This window comes from Enoplosus armatus, chromosome 23 (genome assembly GCF_043641665.1).
Source record: "Enoplosus armatus isolate fEnoArm2 chromosome 23, fEnoArm2.hap1, whole genome shotgun sequence".
Taxonomy (NCBI): Eukaryota; Metazoa; Chordata; class Actinopteri; order Centrarchiformes; family Enoplosidae; genus Enoplosus; species Enoplosus armatus.
Genome location: NC_092202.1, coordinates 5,877,556 through 5,905,424, shown reverse-complemented (window position 1 = coordinate 5,905,424; position 27,869 = coordinate 5,877,556). Strand labels below are relative to the sequence as shown.

Sequence of the window (27,869 nt, the reverse complement as noted above, 5' to 3'; positions counted from 1 at the left end):
TAAAAGATGAGATTTTTAGCCGTTTTTGTGTTTTTTCTTTGTTGCTGTTACTCGTATGGAGTGACAGGCGAAAACAAGCCAATTCAAACATTTGTCATCCCTCACAGTCACATGGATGTTGGCTGGGTTTACACTATTCAGGTAGGTTTCTGTCACCATATTCTTAACAAGGGGTTACACCTGACAAGCATATAGTGTACACCATGCTGTTTGCTTTCACCAAACCACTGTTATCCATATAATATGGATGAATGTTTTTTTATTTAACAGAATGTATATGAGTGTGTATTTTCCATAGGAGAGTATGCACGCCTATGCAGCCAATGTGTACACCACTGTGACTGAGGAGCTGTCAAAGGCTGGAGACCGCAGGTTCATCGCTGTGGAGCAAGAGTTTTTCCGACTTTGGTGGGATACTGTGGCCACAGACTCCCATAAGAGACAAGTAAGGACATATGATAGGTCAATATACAGTACTGACATGAAATAATGCAAGATAGTCTTGATAAATCACCCAAATTCTCCTAAAGGGATACTTTAAGAGTGGTCAAAATGAATGCAGCAGAGGCAGATATCCTGATTTTTCTCCCTGATTTTAAAGGCTGAGTAGTTCTTCCCATGACAAGTTGACTGATCTTCACAAGAAGTAATGACCATGCTATGGCTTGTTTGGCTCTCTAGGTACGACAGCTTGTAAAGGAGGGTCGACTTGAGTTCATCATTGGGGGCCAAGTGATGCACGACGAAGCTGTAACAGATCTAGATGATGAGATATTACAAATGACAGGTAGTCCAACACATTTCCTGTCCCTGTAAACGTCAGTTTGAGAGAGAAGAGATATGTAGTAACCTTTGTTTTGTCTCACTCTGTGTGTCTCTGTGTGCTGCTTCAGAGGGACACGGTTTTCTCTATGAGACGTTCGGGGTGCGTCCTCAGTTTTCCTGGCACGTGGATCCATTTGGAGCCTCTGCCACCACACCGGTCCTCTTTGCCCTGGCTGGGTTCAACGCCCACCTCATCTCCCGCATTGACTATGACCTCAAAGACACTATGCAGAATAACAAGGTATTAGTTGATGCCTCAGTCCAAATACTACTGCCATCAGTGAAGGCGGTACTATTTCAAAATTCACAACCTTAAAATGGTACGAAACAACCGCATGTTGTTTATGTATTTTTTTGGTACAGAAACTACAGTTTGTATGGAGAGGTTCTCCCTCTCTAAAAGAGAAGCAGCAGATCTTCACTCACACTATGGACCAATTTAGCTATTGCACCCCATCATACCTGCCATTCTCCAACAGGTAGTCCATGTTAAGACTCTTTATTTATCATGTAATGCTCCCTATTTCTGTATACAAAATATTCTGTATTTCTGAATCAGCATTACTTTTACCATAATTCTGTATCCATATTTATAAAATTAGCATTATTGAATTGACAAACTGCAGATTTTTCATTAAAAGGAAATGTTCTAACGTCTCAGCTCTGGTTTCTATTGGAATGGAGTTGCCTTGTTCCCCGACCCCCCTAAAAATGGAGTCTACCCCAACATGAGCCTGCCTGTCAGCAAAGAAACAGTGCATGCCTACGCCAAGACTATGGTGGAGAACATCAAGCAGAGGGCTGCATGGTTTAGGACGAACCATGTGCTCTGGCCATGGGTGAGTAAATAGAAACTTGTGATCCTTTTATTCAACGTAAAGCATCAGTTTTCATTGGAATAGTTTTTCTTCAACATACCCTTGGTCCTTTGTGCACCTAATTAGTAGATGAACATGTAACTAACATCCCCTGCACTATCTTCGTGTTTCAGGGCTGTGACAAACAGTTCTACAACTCATCTGTCCAGTTCAGCAACATGGATCCTCTGATGAAGTACATCAACCAGAACAGCAATGAGTTTGGGGTGACAGTCCAGTATGCCACTCTTAGTGAATACTTCCAGGCCATCTACCAATCAGATCTTGTCTGGGAGCTCCGTGGGAGTGAAGATTTTCTACCATATTCCACTGGTGAGAATCTGTATCTTAAAACATAAAATAAACACACTTTTCTTGCTGATTTCATCTCCTGTGGCTGATGTATTTTATTTCCTAGAGCCGTACCAGGCATGGACGGGGTTTTACGCCTCCAGAAATGTTCTGAAAGGAGTGGCACGACGGGCCAGTTCCCAGCTGCATGCAGCGGAGACTCTTTTTACCCGGTACCGGATCAGCTTCCCTGACGGACCTGTGGCTAAAGACTGGGCCCTGGACAAACTGAGGGCACTTCGCTGGGCTGTCTCAGAGGTCATTTGTAAAAACATTTCAGCGCTTTAACAGAAAATAAAGCATGTCAAATACATGATTAGAAAAGTATGTGTTTGTGATTCTTAAGCCAGTTTAATACCTGCCATTCACTACACATTGTCCATTATAGACATATATACGCTTGTCATATAGATATATGATTCTTTCAGATTGGTTTCAGGTTAACACAAATCATGAACTGGTGTTTTTAGGTCCAGCACCATGACGGCATCACTGGCACAGAGTCTCCCAAGGTGGCAGACATGTACCTGCAGCATCTCATGCAGGCCATGATGGGAGCAGAGGAGCTTCTGGCTGCACTCTTCCTGCTGCCCCACAACCTCGACATCCCCAGCATTCTCAGCAGGCGCTACCACAGAAAAGGTGAAAGATCAACTTGAAAAATTAGCTTTCAGAATCATTTATGATTTAAGCTAAATGCTAAACACTAGCTTTAAATAAATTTGCTCATGCCAGGTATTCATCAGGCTTTGGAGCAACATGTCATCGTTTACAACCCATTAGCATGGAACATCACCACTATCATCAACGTCACTGTAACCTTCCCCACTGCAGCTGTCTTTGATGATGACGGACAGCCTGTCCCTGCACAGGTAGTGTTTAAATGTGTAGCCTTTAAAGAAAAACAAATGTGATAAGTCTTCATTCTAAGGTTACATCGTCTCAATAATATCTTCCACTGTCTGTTACAGATCCAGAGGTCAGCACAGTCCAATGTGACCTATGACCTTTTCATCATGGTGGAACTCGGAGGCCTTCAGCACAGGAAGTACCTGATTAAGTTATCTGAGAAGCAATGCTCTGGGAGGTCCAAGTGTGGCTGGACTTATGAAGCTAAAGGGGTTCTGTTTGAGAGACGCAACATCCCGGACTGGACGAACACGGGGAGGAGGCTCCTGCCCGTTCTGAATGAATGTTACAAGCTCATGTTTGACCAGGACACCAATCTACTGCACAGCATCACCTATCTGTAAGATTTTAAGCCTCTTACGACTCATGTCACACCCCTTGCAGATATGCTTATACTATACTATATTGGTAAAGATTAGATCATTAAATTATAAACATATCTTATTATATTATATTCTAATATTTGCAAAACAAGCAATTTGAATTCTTCAATCTGGGCTTTTGGAAATTGTGAAGGACATTGTTCACTATTTTCTGACATTTTAAATACCAAACAATTAACCGATTAATCAAGAAAACAATCAGCAGATGAATCACTCGTGAAATTTTTTTTTGTTACAGTTCTATCTCTTGCTCTTGTCCCTCTTGTGGCTCATAAAAATGCTCTAATGCTAATGTAACTTTCTGACCTTTGACCTCTCTGTCATCAGTCAAGAGAAAAGGAGAGTAAGGATGACCCAGGATTTCTGGGAGTACCACGCAAACGGAGATGTAAAAGCAGGGCCCATCTCTGATAATTACATCTTCAGCGCCAACGGTTCAGCCGTGCGAGCCTACAAGGCCGTGGAAATGGAGATTGTCCCCGGGAAGATTGTGACTGAGATCAGGCAGCACTTCTACAGGCGAGTGAAATGAACCAGTTGTTTTGCTTCTTGCATCTTTTGAGGTTTTATTAGAGTCCGTTTTGTTATTCTGTTCTTCTCTTGTCAACCCTAATTGTGACATCCATCTTCTAGAGAGGAAAGCGATAAAGACTACGCCTACTCCATCACCAGCCGTATCCCAGAATGCTTTGGGAGTAGGCCGCGGTGTCGTAGGCTGGAGCAGACCTATTCGCTGGGCCCCCTCCATCTCAACACAGAGGTCGTCCTCAGAACCAGCTCTTCCTTGAAGAACAACAGGACCCTGTACACAGATGACAATGGCTATCAGATGATGGAGAGGACGTACAGGAAGTTCACCAATAACACTTTAGCAAGAGTGAGATTTTCGATAAACCGAACTTTTAATCTTTAGACTGCAAGTGATTTTCACAAGCCTATTCCAGAGAAGAGTACTGGTATTATTATTATATTTGATGTGCACTTTGCAGAACTACTTCCCCATGGTCCGGGCGGCCTACATTGAGGATGACGTCAGCAGACTGGTGTTCGTCAGCGACAGAGCCCACGGCGTGTCCAGCCAAGCCGACGGACAACTAGAGGTGAAAACAAAAAACAAAACTATGAAGATAAAACCCCCTCTAAAAACATGTTAATATCCTGTGTGTTTCTTTTCAGGTCATGCTCCATCGTCGTCTTTGGAACAACTTAGCCTGGAACCTCGGCTACAACCTGACCCTCAACGACAGCTCGGTCGTAAGGCCCACCCTGTGGATGATGCTGGGCTCCATCGGTGACACCTCCAGGCTTTACCAGAGGGAGGCAATAGAGCTGCAGCACACACCTGTCGTCATGCCCATAGACCAACCTCGTGAGTGCTTTCAGCACTACTGTCTCATTTTGACGCCCTCACTACTACATATTTTGTGTTGGCTGACCAAACCCCCGACTCTCTCGTTCCTTTTTAGAGAGGCCCTGGCAGGAGAAGGAACCCAGAAGAGGTTCTCCTATGCGTCCGGTGGTCTTGCCGCCAAACCTCCACCTGCTCAGCCTCAGTGTCCCCGGATGGAACTACAGCTCTAATCACGATGTTCACCTCAGCCACATACACTCGGGTCCACTCTTTTTTAGTGGTTATATTGTGACGTTTTCTCAGGCAACTGATAGACTTTTGTTTATCCTGGGCAATAAATTCTGAAATGTGTATTCTTTGTGTATGATATACATCTAGGTAAGGATTTACACTCGGAGCCAGACTACGATCGGGTCCTGTTGAGAATCATGCATCTCTTCGAGGAGGGAGAAGATCCCGAGCTTTCAAAGCCAGTCACCATAAACTTGAAGGTGTTAATAAGAATACAACTTTAATTTCTACACATTAAAATCATAGTATTGTAAGAGGAAAGCCTTAAAATAGAATTCATATTTTTCTTTTTCAATGAACAGGATGTTCTGCAGGGCATAGGGGAAGTAAAAGTGCTGGAGGAGCGTTCTCTCACAGGAACCTGGGATATCAGCAGTCTGCAGAGATGGAAGTGGAAGACTGCAGATAACTTAGGAACAAGTGAGAGACATTTAAATAGACTTGCATTAATATGTACATTTTATTTAATACTAGTTTCCTCATCTCTTTTACACACCTTGTTGTTTGTGTTTTCTTTATCTCAGACAACGGAAGGTGTTGGAGTTGTGGAGGTGAAGCTTTCACTGTGACCATCTCCCCCAAAGAGATCAGGACCTTTTACATTCACTTTGCCTCCAGGAACGTTTAGCCTGAACTGCCCTTTGTCTTCTGTGAAGATAGCCAGTCTTTAGACATTATATGACAATGCTTTTAAAGATTTGATCCTTTGATTTCACTGTTAATTAATGCTCTTTTTGCACATTATGTTCATTTGTTGAGAAGCATTGACGTGTTTGTGTGAGAATTACCACTTTGAGTCCCTGTTGACTCTCAATGAATATTGATTTATTTGTGTCTTGTTTGTTCAACTTCACCAACACAGGCCAACCAACACTGCAGTAAAGCTTGTCTCATGTTGGGGATTTGTATTAAATTATGGATGAGGAACCCAAACACGGTGGCCCATTCAAAAGCTGCTCAAAACTCTCTGCTACCATGGATGCCTTTAGCGCATTTGCGTCAATGTCTTAAAACGTAAATTAAAATCTGTTTTGTGTATGACATGTAGCCGGTTATTACAGAGGAGATGGTGCATTTGCAGGCAGGCTAAGGCGGGCTGACTGACATCCACAAACAAAAAGTCACAGACAAAGAGAAATAAAAGCATTTTAAAGCAATTTATTTCATTTATTAGTACACAGAAAGGTGGAAAAAGCTTTTACTAACATCATAGTTTATTTGCTTGCGTCACATGCGGGTAATCTGGGTTTTGTTAGTATACACTGCAGCCTTTGTCCTCCTGATCTATTTAAAGGGTCAGTTCACTCAGATAAGCCTACTCCTAAAATGCTAAATTTCTCAATAGCCTCTGGTGGTATCAATCCATCCATATTTTTGTCCAGGTTTTGTAGGTGAATGGAATTGAATTTGAGGTAGTCACAGCATTTAAATAAATCATTTAAAATGCAGCCTGTCTTCCCAGAATCAGGGCCACAATCCACTTTCTCAAAATTTTCATGGGAATATTTTAAGTCCCTATGGAAACTGTCTTGTCACAGCCCTGGCTTAGCTTAGCATACAAATAGGAAGCAGGGGGAGCTTGTCTTTGTCCAAATGGTTTTAAAACCACCAGCACTTCTAAAGCTCACTCGTGAACATGTTACATCTCATTTGCTTAATGTAAAAACAAGAGGTTGTGGTTTTACAGGGAGTTAGGTCCCCAATGCTAACACATGCTAAGGTAAGCTAATAAGCTCATTCTTAACGGACAGACAGAGATATCGCTCTGCACATCTCACTCTCAGAGAGTAAATCCCAAAATGTCAAACTATTGTTTTGAATAAGTAGAGGCCCAGGTAACCTACAGTTTGACTGGTGAGCCTGAGGCTAAAAATAAAGACTAAAGCTAAACCATACATTTATCATTCTCATGGCAATACTTTAACATGTCAGTTGTGCGGTCAGTGGTATTTTTTGCTGCATTGCCTCAACAAACAAACAAAACTGTATCATGTTTTCTGTCACATTGCAGCTTTTCAACATGGCCGCTAGGGGCATCCACACTCCCATCCTCAAACCAGCTTCACGCTGCAACAGTGACTATCGAAAAGGCAACACCCGAGCAGAACAACAACAAAAAAAAAGAAAAACCCCGGTCTGTCGGTGTTATCACCGCAGCAGCCAACCAGAAATGTAAACCAGACAGCACGATGTGAGGCTTCAGTCATGATCGCCTGTGAAGGACACGACGTTGTCTGCATTTCGGTCCAAGATGAGCAGCGTAAGTCGTTTCCTTCATGATGTGCTCCCTGATCAGCTGCGGGATGTTCAATCAGGATGGTTGGATCGAAAGATTGTGTTTGAAGCGAGTCGGCCTCATGCGTTTTGTTGCACGTGAATGTCACATTTTGTACTCGGCCTCTGTCGTATCGCTATTTTGCATGTTTTAATATAACGAGTGAGGTCTTTATTGTTGTAGAGATGCGGGGATGCAGCGAGGAGGCGTTGCATGTGTTGCTAGGATACAAGACTGGGAGGGATGGGGCTCCCTGAGGTGCTGGAGGAATTTTAGCTCAGGACGACTGATTGTATCTTGTGTGTTACGTGGATACTTTCCCTCTCTGACTGTGTGTGAACAGAAAAGAGAGAGGGAGCAGAGGAGGAAGCTGCAGCACTTCCTCAGTGACCTGGCTCTGCTTGGATCATTACAGGTCAGTGAATGCACATGTAGGTTACATATTTAACACACAGTTAACATGTTCTGTTTCCTGCAAATAATCCTGTTTCTGTTTCAGGGCTTTAAATACTTCCAGCCTTGGCTAAGAGGGAAAGAGGAGTTGCTGCTGACGGTCGTTAATGAGGATCTGGTTGGTTTCTGGTTTGACTGATCTACATGTTTCCTCATGCATTTATCATCCTCATCAGGGACTCCTGTAATGACCTTGTTCCCCCCTACCTGTCCTGTCCTGCAGGGTTGGCGCTCCCCAGGTTTTGTGGTGTCCAGAGCCTCTTCCTACTCCTCCAGCAGCAGCTGTAACAGCAGTGATGTCTCCCCCAGCAGCAGTTCCCCCAGCCTGGACAGCCGGAGCAGCTCTCCCCTGCCTGGGGAGCCTCCGGGCCCACGAGACCCCCCTTCACAGCACACACACACTAAGACGCAGCAGCCACAGCCCGCCAGGTGACTGATGCCACTTTGTGTGTGCAAATAGCAACATGTATATACTGTGTTTAGTTTCAAGGGAAGCTCTTCATGTTTGTGACATTTTCACATTTGGGATGTTTTTCATCTGCAACAGTTTTATGAAGTAGCGTGTTGACATCCATTGGTGCACCACTTCCTGTTAGTGCTGTACAAAACAAAACAAAATAGTGATCTGTGGCACTTTGTTTTACACTGACTGTAGAGTGAAAATAAGATTTTTATTGATCAGAGAAACAGAGAAAGTAAATAATAAGAAGCATATTAAACTGAAATATGAATAGAAAAAGCCTAGAATTAGCTAACGTTTCCCAGCTTGCTTGACAAGCAGAATGGTTCCACTGAAATGTGAGGATTTTCTAAATGTTGCAGTGTAGTTTTTTAATGTCCATTCTTTACATGTATTTCTATGGGACACACAGATACGCTCTCCATAAGTAAAGACTATTATTTAGGCTTTGTATGTATGTATGTATGTAACCCTCTAACAGACTTGTGACAGCTCTCCAGGGCCATCAAACCCATGCCATAATAATGTCTTGCATGCAGACTTGAGACACTTTTCTGTGTCCTCAGGGACCCCAGCAGTGAGGAGCACCTTCTCCCAGCCTCTCCCAGTGAACGAGAGATAGCAGTGCCTGTAAGTTTTTCCAAAAAAAACAGTGACAGTCTGACAGTGAGACATATTTGTCAGAAAGCCCGGTCCTGTTCCACCTCTAAACTCGGTCTCACAGCCTCCGCTTTGTCCCTCAACAGGAGGTGAACTGCACTCTGTTTTTACTGGCCGGCTACGTCAAGTACGGGCGGCCCTACGCCTGGATACGCTCCAATCACGAGCGCCTGGTCAACATCGGCGGCACCGATTCAATGGTCAAGGACACGCCCATGAAACTCAAATCCATTGCAGACTGGCAGACACGAGGTATGGAAACAATGTGAGGAATCCAAACAGGAGAAAGTTATTGTTTCACTGCACTGATTCAATAATTACACCATTTTCCATGAGCTAAATCAGACGCAGATGTCTCTGCTTGAGTTTAAACCTTCTGAGAGACTACTGTGTGGTGTGGATTAGGCTTGTGGAAAAAGCTCTAGGTGCTTTAGTTATAAAAATGACTATACACTGTTTGACTCATACAAAAGTTCAAAAGTATGTTTTTCTGTCTTGATGTCTCCTTGTGTTTCTGTGTTATAGGTATTCGCGTGTGGGACGTCGTCAGTGAACTGGTGTGCCTGTGCACTGTCCCCTCTCCCTCCAACCCCTTCGCCATGGACATGCGTTACATCAAAGGTCTTCCCCTCCCTGACCGCTTCCTCGTCACAGGCGCTCTCCTCAACTTCCTGGAGACGTATGTGGTTTACGGGAACCGGGACGAGTTGCACTACGACAAAGGTAGGAAATCTCGGAGTGCAGCAGGGAGTGTCAGATTTTGTCCCACAGAGGAGTCATAGAGAAAGACTTTTAATACACTATTATTATCATTGAAGCCAGCAGGTGATGCTGTTTAGCTACATTACAAAGGGATCAGGCGCACAGCTTTTCTACCACTCTGCTCTTTAGCTGCATTTGAGTTTTTAAAGCATCAGTGAATGTTTTTGATGGTGTCCTCTCCTTCCAGTGGTAGAGGAGGTGAAGCCTCTGCGGCGTCTTCACGTCCGGTCCCTGCTGGAGTTGCAGCAACACAGAGAGAGCTCCGGGCTGGCCGGCGGTCCCACAGCGCAGGACTCTTCTGGGGAGGAGTGACTTTGATTGTTCGTATATGATCCACATCAAGATGAGAAACTTTTACTGACTTCTTGTAAAAAAAAAAGTACACCTGAGTGTTTATGTAACCTGTATGAACAAAATGTCTGAAGAGAGCTCGTCTTGACACACTGTACAAACCTATTTGTTTCAAGGCCGCACTGCCAAATTGGAGCTCTATCTGCATCTCCAGTTGGAAGGTAGTCACGTGTATGAGAGTCTTTTTGAAAACACTGGAGAAGTAACCCTGGGAAATAAGTCACATGACTGAGATTAAACATCCCAGGACCTCTCTGAATGTCTTGCCCTGCCAACCCCCCCAAAACCGTTCAATCCCGCTCTCCCACACACAAACTTAACGACAGGAATTCTGTTTTCTTCAGGCCAAATATAACATTTTAAAAGTTGAGCGGTTCAAGCCTGGACACAGAATCACTTATCAGGGTCAAAAGCTGCAGAAGTTAAAGCTGGTTAAATATTTATCTTCTTGAAAAGTCACAGCAGTGTGAGAACAACATATATTAGACAAACGGATGTTGTATAAAAAGTTTTAATATTTCATAAAATACATATTTAATTAAATATGTATAATGACATAAAACAGTACACTGATAAAATACGCCTTAAAAAGCAGGCACTTCAGCCCCTTTTCAGAGATTGGGGCTGTGCCGTTTGTAATTGAAAAGATACAGCATGAGTACAAAATGTTAAAATGAACAGATAAAAACCTAGTGGCACATCAGTCAAAAACACCTTTCCTGTTTAGTTTTTTTAAAAAAGGCGACATTTCTAGCTTAGTTTTGGTCAGAAAACACAAAATGACAAGCGAGTGGTAACCTCAGGGTGTACCACTAATCCTCAAGTCTCTCATTTGTAAACCGTAAGACAGAAATTACCATCATGAGAGCATGTTATGCAATACTGCACTTCTCAACGCCTTTAACAGTCGCAGCAACTTAAGTAGCTAGGGCACCTTTTATGGCTTTGGTAGAGTCAGAGTTAAAAGTATGTTGTAGCATCCACTGCTCAATATGCAAAGTCATGGTTGGACATGAGAAGAGTTTTGAGCTTTAAGGAAGATTGTCAGTCTCAAATTTCCCCAATAGGAATGCAGGTGCACGGCCACACATTCCACACAGAGGCTCCACACGGGAACACAGCGTTCCCAGTGTTCGGACACAAACACACCCTGCAAGTCACGGCAGAGTGTGTTTTTCCACAGAGATGCAAATAATTCATCGCGGCGGACAGTTAGGATCTGTTTTTGTTTGCAGGATGCTGCTGTGGTGGTGCGTGAGGGGAGGATGTTGTTTATCCGGCAGGTTCCGCTAGGGTTTATTTTTTCCATTCATAAAACAGGGGCTGGGCTGGTCATACAAACCATGGAAACTCTTAAATGTCCTCCTCTTAATGTAAGAAATCATAAAACTTGTGATTTCTTGACTAGGAGTTTAACTGTGATGTGTTCAAATGTCAAATTTTACAGTTGGAAATTTAGAAAGTGCTCAGAAACTACTAACTGCGTTCGTGTGCATAACAGATTTTAATCAGGCCTGCATTTTTCCTCTGTATCTTGACATCTATGTAGTCTTGGCCAAAACTCTCAGTGTGGTTTTGTACACCCAATTCAAAAATAAAAAGAAGAGAAACATGCTTGTCAGTGCCACAGGGTTAAAAATTAAATTAAGTTAAATTAAATTAAATCATGACCTGTCACACATGTCAGTTAAATAAAAATCAGCCTTTAAAAATAAAATCAAGACTCTCGTCGTCTTTTTCCAGTTTTTGGTCGTCATCTGTGGATCATTTGGCCAACAGCTGGTGTCATTGTTGGTTTAATTGTCTCTTTCCAACAGACCAGACTCTTCTGTGGCTTAAGCAACAAGTAGACTGCTTAAAAACAAGCCAACCAAAAAAAAAGAGCCCTGGAAATGAACCAGTCCAGTCCTCAAACGGCTTGCAGCCAGTTACAGGTCCTCACATAGCTGTTGACAGGTGAACAAAGGCAGCTGTCAGCAGCATTTTGAGCTGCAATGGACGCCACTCTTGAAAAAGTCAAGACAACTTTGCTGCGTCAAAAACCTTCAAGTCCATACGCTCACTGATTACGCCAACATCCTCTCACAAGCAGAGTCCTCACGTCCAAATATGGACTTTCCCACTTCCCAGTTTCATCCCCTTTGTCCTTTCCTTCTGTCTTGTAATCGCTCCCTCCCTCCCGTCTGTGCTGTCATCCTTGAGGTTGCCGTCAGGTTAAGGTGGTCCCGTGTTTTAAAGGGTTAAAGCTGAGGGTTCAGTTCCAGCTGTCGGAGGCAGATCCCCTTCTGCTGATGCCCCTGAGGGGGCTGCGGGACACAGAGCCCCTCTTCTTCCAGCGAACTGAAAAGAATAAAAGACACAGAGTCAGGGATGCTAACTTGGAAGGTGCAAAGGAAAAGTGAACACTGGTGTTTAAATGTTAATGATGAACATCCAACCAGCCCCAGTAGTTTGTCAACCTTGACTCTTAAGTGTCCTCGTACTACCTGCATCAGCACTTGGTTTTCATTACTTTCACTAAATGTGCTAGCTTCAGTGGTACCTTTAGAAATCTTATCGCTCGCTCTCCAAACCACAGAGTATGATGAGGACAATGAATCAGGGAAATGGTTCTTTAATCTTGAACCCTTAAAAGGGCCTTTTGGTTTATAACAGCTATTCTGCCCTGCAAAGCCAAAACGCAGTAACTATATATCTGATCAAAATTGAGCCAAGAATTAAATATTAAAAAATATATATTTAACATAAAAATGTGTCACAGTCTATCCAAACTCTGTAAAATTTGCAAGAACTAGAAAACAGTTATAAATGAGTTCAAAACCAAACTGCACTCCTGCAACTTTAGGCCACCTGGGAAGATAGCTTTAGCTAAAGCTAATTTAGTGACAAATGCTTCAACATCTTAGAAACTGAGTTTATTATACCACATAAATAAGGCAGTAAATGTAAACCTAATGGAGGAAAAAAAGTAAGACCTTATTAACTAGTCCTGATAAAAAGGTAACTAGCCTAGCTTAGCAGAGTAGCAGTGACTGCCATCCCTGCAGCCTCTGGCTCCAGTGGAATTTACATGATTTGATGTGGTCAAGCTACCTTTAAATCATTTACTTAAATGTATTTCATCAAAAATGTATGTATTAAACAAGCTCATAGCATTAAATTAAGGTTTTACTAAGAGCCTTCAAACTTCTACGTCAGTGTTTCTGTAGTTGCTGCTCTCTGCCTTTATAAGGCAGTACTGTCATCTCACCTTTTCCCAGACTGGCAGGCAGCGTGGAGCTCTTCGTGTTGGCAGCAGAGTTGGACGACTCCTCCACTCGTTTCCCCTTCACGTCTCCCGGCTGCAGCGTGGCCGAGCCGTCCTGCTGCCAGTCGCTCAGCGCCCGCTGGAAAGAATGTGCCAGACATGCCGTCATGTCTCGCGCCCGCTCTGCCCGGCTGCACCAGAACACCCGACACTGCAGCTGCTGCCCCTGATGTTTACAGATGTACAGAAAGACATTGGGCCGGTTGGCATCCGCGGCACAGTAAGCAATGTCCTGCAGGTAAGTCTTGGTGAGCTGCCGGCCTGTGCTCAGTTCCTTGACCTCGACGTATCTTGGGCGCACCACCAATGCGTGATCTTTGCTCAGCTTCTTCCCGTTGGCAATACCTTCTAACAAGTGGCTAATGGCGTCCTGGGCCTGCTCTCGATCCAGAGAGAAGATTTTCTCCGTGCCCAGGTAGTGAACCTTGAAGAGAGGGTCACCATGGGATAAAGACTCTGTGCGGTCGCGCCGAAAGCGGCGACGCAGCGCAGCAGGAGAGTTCTTTAGAGTCTGCATGAGGTGAAAAGTGCTGAGGGACATGGTATGTTTCAGGCTGGGTTTGGAGGAAATTTTAGCTGAGGTGTATCTGCCGGTGGTCAGCTGGTCCTCTTCAGAGCCTCTCCCACTCTTCCACCTTTCTTCTATAAATGGAGCGTAGTTGCATCCACTGCTTTTATCTGGAATGAGTCAGATAAAGAAGTGACGTTAGCAGCAAAAAAGCATGAATAATTGAGCGAGACAGATACGTCATCTTTGTTCAGAGTTAAATAAGGTGAAGGAGAGGGTACATCCTGGAAACGGATTGTTTTGACACTGAGGATTTTCTTTGGTATGAAGCAGCTCTTCATTTGTTACAGATTTTGTGCCATCTCGTGCTTTTAGCTCCTCGATGAGGGGAAAAATGAAACGTGTAGTCAGCACAACTTGTGCCACAGCGTGGATAAAAAAATGCCACCAAACAGGATCGGTTACAAAGGTGACGCATTCAGTGAGGAATATTCATCCACTACAGACACCAGCCATTAAATATTTACAGTCTGGTCTGGCTTGAGCTTTTGTCCTCACAGCAGTGAACCCTTAAGACGTACAAACACAGTAACCTTCCATTTATTTTGGAAAGCTTCCAGTTCATCAGTGTAACACAAAGATAATCACATGTACAAAGCCTTCTTCAAACTCAAGTATTACAAACAAGACTTATATCACCATACTATTAGTTACTGGAGGGCGTCTGTGACCTTGTTAATGCAAGTCTTATGCAACCTCCACATCTGGTCTCCCATTGTCTCCCATCCTACAAACCCACAGAACTGCCTGTTCTCCATTGTGTCAAACATTATTTTTTCCCCTTTCTCTTTTCTTGGCCATTCTTTCAACATCCTAGCTCCATCCTCAGAAGTGAGTTGCAGCGAGAACCACCGACTGTTCCACAGTGGTGGCCATTGTTAGTCAACCCCCTGTGCAGGAAACAGCTTTGCATTCCCCCCTAAATATTTCTCCTACAAACAATGGCAAGCTTTTGAGAGTGTGTCACATCACAGAAGAGATGCAAGTTGACCTAGAGCCTGGGCCGACCCAGAACATGCACACATACAGTTACACGTGTGGGTTACGAACATGTACAAGTACTGATAGACGCACAACTTTCATTTGCACACATACACACACATCTACCTATTTTGCATTAAACCAAGGATACTCTACAACACTGGTTTTCTCTGTCACTGAGCACAAGGCTAAGCAGCAATAATCAAATAAGTACAATCCAAATTTACATCCAGGTCAGATCTCACGTGCATCAAAGTAACTTCGTGTGATCTGAATAAACAACCATCCTTCAGTTTTCTGACATGTGCAATGAGCTGTCACATCCCAACAGTTTATCCTGTTGTTGCAAGGAGCCACCTTAAACATCTCACGGAGAGATTATTTTCCTATACTTTATTCTAAATATGTAGCAAAAGTACAAATACAGCTCGTGAGAATGTCAACTAAGGTTATATTCAGGATCGATTCTTCATTTGAGGATACAATCAACAAGGCTGGACGTGTTATTTACATGAAACATACATGGAAGGATACATGTAATGAGTGTAGCTCACCTGATTTAAAAGCAATTGATGAAGCAATGGCAAACCCTAACCCTAACAGAACTTTTCTTCAAGTCATGTTCTCCTTTCTTTTATGCCGAAATAACCAACAGAGCCTAGTGACTAGTTAAACAACTCAAAACTATGCTGCGCGATGTATAGTTTCAGGAATAAGCGAGATAACTTTAAATTGTAATATTTTAGAGTGTGGTTCGGCGAGCCCCGAAGCGTCCCGTAATCAACTGCCACACTGTCAAAAACAGTAACATTTCTCCGTAGATAAAATCTATTCAAACAATCCTTTCCTAAGTTACTTTTGCAAAATTAGACTTACCTGGCCACAGTTTCATGCAAACGATGTCCTCGTGCGCCTCAGGTGAACCGCGATCCCCGTGACCTTCTTGAACACACCGGGCAGGTGGAGGTCTGCTATACAGCACGTTCACACGAAACCACTTTGACTGTCAATTAATATTAAATAATACATCGATTAACTGCGCTCTCGGTATCGACAAACGTCAAACTTCATTCAGTTTTTCTTCCCCTGTGGGCTTAGTGTTCCTCGTGCGCACTGAAACGACAGGGAGACGCACGCTGACGGAGACGGTCTACGCACTGACTGAATCACGCTCTCCTTTCTCTGCTTTCTGTATGACTTGAGTGAATCAGAGGGCTCGTGGGAAGACCAGTTTTAAACAGCGTAGGCGCGAGCTCGTCACGCACGTGGACGAGCACTTGGCGTCTGAGCAGTGAGGAGGCTGGTTGGTGCGTGGATGCATGTGGGCTGGTGTGTGAGCAGAGGGAGGTCTGGAGGGGAAAGTAGCGATGATTTACAAGAGAAGAGGGATTTACAGTACATGGCAGGGTGGATAACAATTGACCAACATTTAGTCGGTTACTGGCATTGGTGTTTTAATGATAATTTATGGCATACCTCTTTATGTACATATTTACATACACATTAACTCCTTATCATAGTTTTTTCCAGTTTATGTCTAAGTAGCTTTAGGATTGTTAAAAACATCTCATTTCACACGGTGACAGTATCTATACTGTACATTATGTATCAGTTCTTCATTTATTATTTAAACTGCAAGACTCAATAGTATTTGTGGTTCTTTAAAATGGAAATATTTTAGATGTCTTGTGCAGCATTTTACATGTTATTTCCACCAAAATTCAGACATTTGGTATTTTCTTTGGAAACTATGGGATCAATGTGTGACTGAGCCTTGTAATGACTGGCCTACCAACAGACCACTGCTTGTTAAAACGTGGGTCTTTAAAAAGCAGCATACATTAGTACAAAATATAATTGAGTCTTTGCCTTATCATCTTTTATTAACCAAAAGCAGAAAAACAATCTGATTACGACTTCTGAGAGGTACATACATACATAGTAGCTGAGTAAGGCAGTTAATCCATCGATACTATTTTCATTGAGAGTAAAGCTGCAACAAACAACAATTTTTTATTATCAGTTAATCTCTAATTATTTAGTCTGTTAAAACATCAGAAAATAGTGAAAAATTGCCAAAATCTCCCACAATTTTCAAATGTCTAGTTTTGTCCAATCAACATTTCAAAACCCCAAATATGATATAAAGATTATACAGTGATATAAAACTGAGAGAAGCAGCAAATTCTTATATTTGACAAGTTTATTTGTTGCCAACTGATTAATCGACTATAATAATAATTTCAGCACTAATTGAAAGGCTTTGCATAAAAGCATTTTGATAAAACATTAAATTATTGCATTAAAATGAAAATGTAGGCTTTTTATGACAATATATATTTTGCCGTCATCATTTCACAAGCCCATGACACTGTGCTCCACCAGCTTCACATTACTTTCTATAAGTGCATGTACAACACCAGGCTGAGGAAACATCTGAAACCCACTGCCTTTCATTACCATCACATTGCGTCACAGCCTGTCTGTAACGGGGATCACTGGCCTCACTGGTTCAGATCTGCTTCAAGTGTTTATTCTGGGGGCATTTTGAACAGAGGCAGAGGGAAAACCTTAAACGGTTCCATGTGTGCATGCGCCTGTGCATCCGTATGTATGTGTGTGGCTGGGTGTGCCTGATGTGGGGAAACAGTAGGGCCCCTGTTTCTTCTGGGTTTGGCCCAACAACAGTTAAGTTCTGAACGTCACACTCGCCTCAGTGCCTAGCAGGACACACTGGAACTATTCTTGGGGCACCGGTGACATAATGGACCATCTCAGACGGGCACCCACCCTCCCTATGGATCAGGACAGCAAGAACAGAGTCAGCATCCAAACTGTGGCATAGGCAGAAGTGCAGCTGCAGTTCTTGCTGTGGCATGTTGCATTGCAGGTATTTGGGGTCCCATCGAGTGAACCATTCAGTGAGTGTAAACATGAATGAGGTCTTATTGCCCACTTGATTGGTAAAGATTGTAGGGGTCAAAGCACTGTTCAGACAGCAGAGAAATACTGGATACTTCACAGGTTTAATCCCCCTCAAACTCATTGTTTATTAAAAGCAATCAGCAATGCACCTTGTATTTCTAGCGCTATGCAGTTGTTTAGCAATATTGTATTTTTAGTCATGTTTTAGTCAACAATTATTGGATGGATTGCCGTACAGACATTCCTGAATGTGAATGTGAATCCTACTGACTTTTCCTCTAGCGCCACCATTAGGTTGACATTTATAAGGCAGAGGGAAATATTCTGACAACTATCAGATTGATTGCCATAAAATCTTGCCCCCCCCCCCTAGATTAGGTACAGATATTTATGGTTCCCAGGTGATCCTATTACTTTTCATATAGTGTCACCATGAGGTTGACATTTTTGTTTTTCAGTGAAATGACAGCGATTAGATATAAAATTCGGTACAAATATCAATGTTCCCTTCAAGATGAATAAGACAATTTTTACTTATCCAATGTTTTGGTTTATGACCAAATACCATAAAAGCTAATTACAGTACCTTCAGCTATACCTTGTGTTTAGTGCTAATTAGCAAATGTTAGCTTGCTAACATGCCAAACTAAGATGGTAAACACGGTAAACATTATACCTGCTATAAACATCAGCATGTATGCTAACATGCTAAATTAAGATCGTGAACATTTTACCATTATGTATACTATTAACATCATATCTGCAAAACATTAGCATGTTAGCATTTAGCACCACTATGTACAGCCTCACAGATGTCACAGCTAGCATGGCTGTAAAGAATTTGCAGCTATGTAAATCCTTATTAAATGTCACTGCCTCAGAATCAAAGACTAAAGTCTTGTTTTAGACTCCGCAATCAGCCACAAGACATTATCATCACTGGGTGTGCCGCTACAGACACACCCAATTGTTCAGAAGCTAATTGGCAGCCATTAATTCAAATGCCTTGACTGCTACTTGAGACTGAAACCAACCACGTTTACAACCATCTCAGACGGTCATCAAAAGTCACTGTGGGAAAACAAAGACAATCTCTGACTACAGCAAGAGGCAGGGTGAAGGAAAATGACACATTACAACACTTCACGACAAAACAGTTCCTCGAATGGACGAAATTAACACAGTTCACAGTTGAGCTGGGAGGAGATTTGGGGATTTCGAGGCACAAAATCACAGTGTACTTTTCTTAAGAAAAGAGCAAGTCACTGGGAAAGGGACAATGAAGTATTTGTTGATGAGATTACCCTTTAAATGACACTAAAGATGAAAAGCAAATAACTGACCCAGACTGAGAAGTTTATTACAACTCTAGTAAACCGGAGGCTTTGTTCCAAGAAGCAGGTTTACAGAGTTTTTTGCTTCTTAGAACAGCTGCCATCATATTCACAGGATTGGGACTCCTGTTCTGGTTGTCATAGGGTGTCTTAACAAATTGAACACGGAGGCCACACTGCTATTGTTGGAAGCAGGACAAACAGAAGATTTAGGAAGTAAATTGACATTAAACAAACTAAAAAATTCGTGGTAGAACTGTTTTATGCTCAGTTCCCTTTTTCTAAACTGCAGCAAATCAAATGCCATCGGCATTTACGGATGTGTATCTACAGCAGCTAGGCTTGTCAACAATGAAGGCAGCATTCCAGTCTGCAATCTCCGAGTCCTATTGAAGCAAAAAGCACATTACATTCTGTCCCAGGCAGCATTACAACCACTGCTATCAAAGGAATGCCACAAACTTTTACCTTCATATGATAAATAACAGAACTGTCAATCACTTTTTAGCTATGTTGCAAGCGTGGATGGCTCTGTCAGCCTATTGGCTGGTCCGTCTGCCAATTGGTCCAGACTGAAATATCTCAACAACAAGCCTCCTGACTTGGTGGTCCCCTCAATTTTCCTCTAGCATTGCCAAGAAAAGACATGTCTGAACAAAACAATTCAACAGTAATCGTAGAAAATCATCATTCATGTTCAAAATCATTAAATCTGTCCTTCTACAATCTGCCAAATTGGAGCCAAACGTCATGTCTGATTATTATAGCAGTGTCATTTTGCCAACCTCATCATTTCAAGTCACACCAGCCTTTGTTGTTATTGACTTGAATACCACACACACCCATACAGTATGTTCCAGCAGAGCGTTTACCTGTAAGGGGAAGTTCAGACGTGGAGATATGAAAACAGGAATGGTAACTGTACATTTATGGATTCGTTCTGCACTGTACTCAAATATTTACTTCAATAGAGAACATGAGAGGAGTTCTTTGGTACATGTATGGTATGACAAATGTCCCGTATGATAAGTGTCATCCAATTCAGGTCTAGTTGCAGCAGAAGTGCATTGCATAAATATGTCTGTCAATCTTTAGCTGTTATGTGTTTTGATTGTGAGCATGACTTTGCTTTTTCATGGCTAAGTACAGCGGAAAACAATAGCTAACTCTCTGTTGATGTCAAAATGAATGCTGAAGTTCCAGTGAGTTGGTGGGTTAATCCCACTTGTACGTAATGATTGTGATCACAAGTTCATATTGATCATCAGTGTTGCACATATGACACAACTCGTGTTATAACTGGTGGTGGAGGAATAAAAATAATACAGGAAGTTGGTATTCTTGTAAGACAGTAAGAGAATGCGTGTGAACAATTAACCCCACCGTTTATTTGCATGCTTTCGTGTGTTTGGCCCTCCTAAATTGAGCTGCTCTTCCAGTGAAAGTGGCCAGATTCAATCATCCATCCAAGTCTTTATCCACTCCCAGGTTACACCTTCCTGAACAAGTACAACAGGCCTCTGGTTTCAGAGAAGGAAATGGCTCAGTTTCTCAAAAGAGAAGTCTTCAGTAGGGGGTTCATTGTGTCTGCTGGCCTCATAGTCAAGTTTTCCTGTTATTTGCCTAAATTCAAAGAAATCAAATCTGAGGAAATTACTTAAGAGGGAGAAAGAAAAGAACTGCTGCTGACTTTGATAAACTGGAAATTCTAAAGTACTCATGATAAATTGTGAATTCATAGTCTGAGAGGCTTTGCATCTTTACAGGGGCTTTATTACCACTTAAAAACCTACTTAATCTCACACACACACACACATCCCATTTTTTGGCTGCAGCCCAAGCTTTGATGCCTTGTTACAGTGAAGCTTTAAGGGAGAGGTGATTTCCTCAGGATGTTTCTATAGTAGCGTATGTGCTTCTGTGTGTTTGGCGTTTAGATACGCTACATGCATTTCACAAGCTGCTGGTTTTGTGGAAATACAGGAATTTGTGGAGCTGATGTACAGCCATTTGTTTGTTTACTGTTTGCGGTCTGTGAACATAAGAGGGTGTTGGCTTTGTAAACACTGCAGCGACAATTTCCATTGAATTTTTGTACATTCATGATTAACTTCATCTTGTTGTATGTTCAATACACTTACAGCCAAATAGCTGCAAAACTAATGACATTCCTATCAGCCTCAGTCGTACTTTATGTATGCCGTGTTCATGTCATATTGTAATTACTAGTTTCCAACTTGTAAATAGCGTTTATGTCACGCCCAAGTCATCACGACATCCAATATGCAAGTCATATATCCAACTTGTTACTTAATGATACAGAAGTGCCTGAAAATCAAACAAACATGGATACCTCATGTCTGCAAAAAGCCCGTCATGCAATACAATTAAACCCAAATTTAACTCTGTAACCATGCAACCGTCTTGTCACGTCAGGTGACTTGAACGCTCACAGGCCAGTAACATGGGACTCTCTCATCTTCACCATCCGTCCCATATGATGTGAATGCGCCATTGGTGCTAACTAGCAAATGTTAGCTTGCTAGTACGCCAAACTAAGATAGTGAACATAGAAAGCATTACACACGCTAAATACCAGCATGCTAACATTGTCATAGTACACATAGCTGTTCCTAAAATACAGCCTCACAGAGCCACGAGCATGGCTTTAGACTCTTCTTGTTGTTGTTTCTATTTCTGTTGACCCTTTTAGTGTAGTTACTGCTTGGGAACTGCCTGGCTCCAGTTTTACTACCTGCCAGCTACTCATATCAGCAACAACAAACAAACTGAGATGCATTTAGAAAGTTTACGTTTCAAAGTTTAACAAGGTCTATATCAGGAAGTGCTAATCTATGTGCTTACCTGTGTGCAAGTATGCAAGACAGCTTAACATTTGCACAGTAGCCCTTGTAGGAGTATTGCTACGCTTCAAAACAGTTCAAAAGTAATGCATGTTTGCAGTGGCAACAGGTTTACGCATGAATCTGTGTTGTGTGTAAACTGGGTTGACCTCAGCCCTTAAGGCTTAAACAGTATGAGAAATTTACCTTTTGCACAGACCTGGGAACAAAAAGGGAAGCTGGTGGGGGGGTCAATGGAGGTGTTATCAGTGAAATAGAAATATGAGGTCTGTAAATAACACTTTTTTGTTTGAGTTGTGAGTGAAAGAGGGTCATTTATCCCATATTAATAGCACAGATGGGATGTTTGCCAGTAGCTTACAAAAAGCGAACCTGGAGCCATAATTGTACCTCATCCAAGAACATTTCACTGGACACTAACATGAAGCTGTGCCACAATCAGAAACTTCAGTCTTTTCCTTCCCGGAAAGCTACTTGTCTATTTATCTTTACCAGAAATGTACCTGCAGTGTTATTGTTTAATCTTCTACTGCCCTCCCCTCTCAGCCAGAGTCCCATGGTGAGCAAGTGGCCAAGTGACCCGACCTTCACAGGGATCACATGACTCAGACTGTCGGAGGGAAGTCATGAGAGGCAGGCTGACAGATCAAAAAACAGAAAACAAAAAGCAGCATCTGCCTGCCTGACTGCTTCTACACACAACCGGCTGCAGATGTCCTAATAAGGCATGTTAATGGGCCCGTGTGGAGCAGAGGGAATGACACCGTGTCTGCTTTTTTCTCCTCTAGTTATCTTTACATGAGTGTTGCGTCAGTCTGCTGATGATCTAATTTCCTTTTCCCCCCCTTTGTTGGTCTGAGCTAACTGGTTGGGTTTAAGTACAACATGGGCAGGCCAGACAGGAGGAAGGGTTTGTCTGGGGGAATTCCTTAAATCAGGAGGCTTATTTTCAAGTTTTATCAATCTTGAAATAGGTGATTATTGCAGCCGTTTGCAGCAGGAAACTTTATGCCAAAGGGAGACCAACTAATTATGTAACATCTTAGAATAAATCAAAAATGTGACTTTAATGTTTTCTCTTGTGGCCACTGTATTCCCAGAGTGAGCTATTCATGATAAGCAGAAAAGGCGTCAAGCTACTTGAATAGCTCTTATCACAATGCTTTCCTTGCGCTGGGCGGTGCTTTCTATTCATGTACAGACACACAAATGTGGTGAAGTAGCTAGTTATGAAGAGCACTTATGTTGAAAGCAAAATAATGTCCAAAAATGGAATTTATGGAAGCTGACGGAGGGAGGGAGGATGGTGTCAGCAGCGATTCCTCTTTTGTTTTGACTGTATTTCAGTCCCTTCCACTGCCTTTGTTTTGGTCACTTTTAGCTATTTTTTAGAAATTGATAAATGTGGTGTTGACTGCTTTGTTGTGGAAATGCTCTCGAGCCCAGGGACCAATCAGAATCTAGACTAAACAGGAAGAGGAGGCGGCTTCCTGTCCGGGCCTGACATTATCCAGTATGTGACTCTACTCAATCCTTACAGCAGTGTACTGGAACAACTTTCTCCAACAGACAGCCAGAGAAACAATAGCTTGACAAAATCAAAAGTAGCCAGGTCAACAAAAAGCTAAAACTCAAAATACTGTAATTCTATGACCACGCCGACATGTTAAATGACTTTTAAAAGCGAGGTTTAAATATTTACCTTTCTGTTAAAACGCCAGGACAATTATCTCAGCAGCATATTGGGTTGTTTTAATGACGCTAACAGAACTTGGCTGTGAAGTAAGGTCTGTAAGTTGACCTTCTAAAGTTGGCACACAGAACAGCTTCTTTTTTTATTTATTCAGAGGTGTGAATAATGTCAGAATGATGTAATAAGTGGTCTATTCATTAGTTGCTGAATGGAAGTGACGCGATCTTGCGTAGAATCAGTCTGCATCACAGACATAATACTGTGTGTGACAACAATATTGTGTCCTGAAGTGACAAATGACAACTTTTCACAAGCTGAAGAAAGCTGGGACAGTGCAAATTTCAGATAATCCAATGTTTTTTTAAATGGTTTATTTGTCTTAAGAAGATAATTTTCTCAACTCATTAAGGAACACTTAAAATTCAATGTGTGCTTTTCACTCAGGCAGCATTGATTTGTTATTGCTGCATTAAATAAGATATACCATGTTCAGTTGTGAGCTTCAGAGCTGTGTGGTCAGATTTTGTTACCTTCAGACCGAGTCAGGCTAACTGTTTCCCCGTTTCCAGACTTTATGCTAAGCTAAACTAACCGGCTGCTAGCTGAAGCCTTATATTTAATGTATATATTTGAGAGTGGTGTCAATCTTCTCATCTCACACTTGGCAAGAAAGCGAAAGCAAGTGTATTTCCCAAAATGTCAAACTATTCTTGTAAGGAAAAGGGTTTAGAATAGATATGACAAACGATTTTTGATTTGGAGATGTAATGTATGATGATGTAACCTGGGGGTCATTGGGTGTTTCCGGTCATTGAACATCTAACGCCTTCGCTCGGGAGACTCATGCATTGTTTCCCAGCGACACAGATCACAGAATAACATAACCTGAGATTACTTCTTCTGCGACAATAATGCTCTGTAAGTAAATAGGTTTTCTTATGGTTTTTGTAGCATTTGTCTGACGCGCATAGCCCAGCGAGAGGCCCCACGCTTCCTTACTCACAGCCCTGACTAATGTTGTCTACAATGTTTCTGCTTCTCGCTGCCTGTGAGTCCTCAAGTGCGTCTGTAAAAACTGTCAGGGGTGTCTTACGTACGTCATCAGCAGTGCCGGAGGGGCAGCTGATGAAAACGGTGGCAATGCTCTGGTTTTTCTGCTCGCGTTGTCGTATGAAAGGAGCCGTTAGTCAGTCTTAAAGAACCACACCGGCGTTGCGAGAGCTATTAATAGCCACACAGGCACCTTATTTTTTCAGGAGAAAGCTGGCTGAAATCCCCCTCTCCCTGCTCATTTCCTCCCCACCCTTCAGTCTGCAGAATGCCGTGTACTGTGACAAATCTCTCATAAATGTATTTTTAGCCCTGAGCAGCCACATTCGTCTAATTATACTGTGACTTGTGTATAGAATCAACACATAAATAACCAAAGGCAGTGAGGTAGGCCTAGTTATGAGCGTGTTATTGGTAAATGTAAAACATTAGACATCAAGACTTTATGTGAGAATTTCCAGTGACCCCTCTGAGATATTTGACTGCTGAATCTTTCATCAATTATTAGTTCAAACCAGACTTCACACAGAGCTAAACCAGCTGTAGTTTTTGTGTCGTCTGGTTTCACTGAGAATCATTACACTATTCTTTAACCAAAGGATCGCACAAAAGGTTAATCTAAACTCTAAACTCTAAGCTCCTTGGCTTTGTGAAGAGATACAACCATGAAAATACATCAACAAGTAGTTCATAAACACTGTAAACAATATATACATTTGTGCTGAGTTCATTTGCCTTGTATTCTAAGACAAGTGTTGTGAATGAAAATGCGTTTTTTGTTTTTGTGTAAGCACAAAGGTTTGGCTTGAGCACAGTCAGTGCCTCAGCTTCACAATATGGGTCTCACAACACAGTTTGGAGTTTAAAGTTTTGTAGGGCGTCTCCCTGGCCTCGAGGTATAAAGTGTCATCATGTCACACAATTTCCTTCGTTGAATTTGGGGGAACTTACAGCTTATTGCTTCACTGAAACTGCACTCTAACTGTGTTTCTGGTCTATTCTATTTGTATTTGATTTTATTTTTCTTATTCATTTTATGTATTTTATTCAATTTTATGTTGTTTTTTTAATCCCATTTTATTCTATTATTAATTGATTTTATTTTTGTTGCATATTGTTTTTGAATGTTATTCTAATGCTTTTCTTTGCCTGTGTAAAGCACTTTGAATTGCCTCTGTGTTTGAAATGTGCTAAACTAAACAAATGTATTATCTTTTTTCTGTCTTCCTAACAATGACTGATACTCTGTGAACATCGTTAATGCCATCATATGGTGATTAGACTTGTGCTTTCAGCTTCTCTTTCAGTTTTGCAGTGAGACAGACAGACTAATAAAGACTAAGTCTATGAAATGATGCTCGGAGGGGCTTTCATGAGCGTTACCCTCACCTTTAGGGCTGTGGGTGGGGTCTAAGTTTACTGACATTCCTGCTGAAGCTCATCATTTAACAGCTGGTATCTGAGAATGAGGTCATGAATGAGGTATTTTGATGGGACCACTTCTCTTTTTATGAGAAAATGTGATTTTTCTGTCAGGGAAATTCATTTCACATTTGTCATTCTCACAAGATGGATTATGTTTGAATTACTTATATCATTAAGAGATACTACTAACTTATCTTCTATCGTTATATCAATTCCATTCAGATATTCGTGGTTCTTTACAGATATATGTGACCGATTCATTTGTTCTTCTGTGGTGCATTACTTGTCTCTCTCTCAAGGCGTTCTCAGTTCCTCAAACTCAGCGCTATGGTTTTCAGGGACTTCCTGTTAAGCCTGTGTGAAACACCGTGAATTAATGAGATCATTCTTATTTCTGAGTTCACAGTCTGATGACATGTCCACACTGTATCACAGGCAGTTTGAACTAAATATAACCTCTGCAGTACTGACACCTCCTGCGATATTCAGCTGCTTTTAGTTTGAATGATTTCTGGGGGAAAAGATTTAAGAAATCTTATAGTGTGATGAAACAGTCCTCCACCCACAATAATAACCCACACAGACACACAGAGATGCCTTCAGTGTGTGTCAGCTTCATTATGAATAAAAAATAATCTTCAGCTTGAAATAGTAGCTTAAACTCAGTGTTAAATAGAGACATTTTGCCTAAATTTCAGTCTAAAACTGCCCATTTTATGTCTCTGTGTGCAGTTTGAAATGAAAAAGCTCCACTAAAAAAGTTAGGATCTTAAAACTTCCCCAAAGATTTACAATAATTGTACTGATCCCAGACACATACCAGGACCAAAGGTCTAAAACTGTGCTAGGGGCCCCTAGCGGCTACAATGGTTATTACACCCCACCAAACTGAAGTGTTGGATGGAGCATGCGAGCAAACAAAATATTAAAGATTTTGCTCCTCTGATTTGAAGACATAAATGTAAAGATTCTTTGTGGGGGTCATGTAAAACAGGGTTTAATTTCATGACAAGTTGTCAGGTAAATTATGACGTAATCTGTGTGCAAAGATGAACTTTTAGCCTGAGGGTGGCGCTGGGAGAATGGAAAAGGTTCATTCTCCGGGCAGCATAAAGCATATTCAGATAGATTTGGTATAGAAATGAGAAAAACGGGGCGAAACAACAAGTAATGAGTCATGGGGAAGCCTTACACATCAGCAGTGTGGCCAGTGGTTTGAGGATGTGTCACTCTGAACCACAGTGTTGAACAGACCGACTGACTGACTAACAGCGCCATCCGAAGGCTCCAGAGCATCAATTAGTTAGTATAGGAAAAACCACTCGCCAATGAATGGTAATGGCTCTAACTTTCTGTCTTTCTATCTATAAACCACCAATTCTGCAGTTAGCCACAGTTAGTGCAATTAGGCTAGATTACCAATCAGAGAAAACAGGCAAGGAGAGACTCTTGAGGCCCCTAAAGGCCCCCAGGTTTACCATGTGGCAATAAACTTGTTCTAATTTGATTGATTGTAAATATGTCTGTGACTGTAACCTGCATTGTACTTGATAATGAGGCCCTGTAATGTGTAAAACTCTAGTTTTAATACTTTTTGTTACTGCATATTCCTAAAGAACACAGTGTTAAATTACCACAAACTAACTGACTTCACACACACCTGGGAGGGGTATTATTCCAGCATACAGGGAGGTTTCTGAGGATCTGGGCGAAATCCTAATACTAATAATTAATATAATGGCTGCCTTGCTAATCTGCAGTGTGTACTGTGCACTTAAAGGCAACAAGACACCT

General features: G+C 41.9%; 3 protein-coding genes across 3 annotated transcripts; 2 read left to right on the top strand and 1 right to left on the bottom strand.

The window, feature by feature from the left end:
- The first annotated feature begins 6 nt into the window (after nt 1–6).
- Nucleotides 7–6,124, top strand: man2b2 (mannosidase, alpha, class 2B, member 2). The gene is made up of 19 exons (XM_070929834.1): nt 7–141; nt 299–445; nt 682–787; nt 894–1,066; nt 1,189–1,304; nt 1,487–1,664; nt 1,817–2,015; nt 2,101–2,291; nt 2,504–2,675; nt 2,769–2,905; nt 3,005–3,282; nt 3,653–3,844; nt 3,959–4,202; nt 4,315–4,425; nt 4,502–4,694; nt 4,792–4,938; nt 5,055–5,167; nt 5,270–5,387; nt 5,492–6,124. The coding sequence occupies exons 1-19, from the start codon at nt 7–9 to the stop codon at nt 5,593–5,595; spliced, it is 3,054 nt and encodes a 1,017-aa protein (XP_070785935.1). The 3' UTR covers nt 5,596–6,124.
- A 1,361-nt stretch (nt 6,125–7,485) lies between these two features.
- On the top strand, nt 7,486–9,889 carry LOC139306266 (uncharacterized). Its single transcript, XM_070930214.1, has 8 exons — nt 7,486–7,500; nt 7,586–7,657; nt 7,742–7,813; nt 7,919–8,124; nt 8,722–8,785; nt 8,902–9,067; nt 9,341–9,538; nt 9,765–9,889. Exons 1-8 carry the CDS (start codon nt 7,486–7,488, stop codon nt 9,887–9,889), a joined length of 918 nt encoding a protein of 305 aa, XP_070786315.1.
- Nucleotides 9,890–10,423: 534 nt separating this feature from the next.
- Nucleotides 10,424–15,969, bottom strand: LOC139306113 (low density lipoprotein receptor adapter protein 1). Its single transcript, XM_070930074.1, has 3 exons — nt 15,661–15,969; nt 13,179–13,913; nt 10,424–12,268 (listed from the first exon to the last, which is right to left on the bottom strand). Exons 1-3 carry the CDS (start codon nt 15,674–15,676, stop codon nt 12,183–12,185), a joined length of 837 nt encoding a protein of 278 aa, XP_070786175.1. The 5' UTR covers nt 15,677–15,969; the 3' UTR covers nt 10,424–12,182.
- Nucleotides 15,970–27,869: the final 11,900 nt, after the last annotated feature.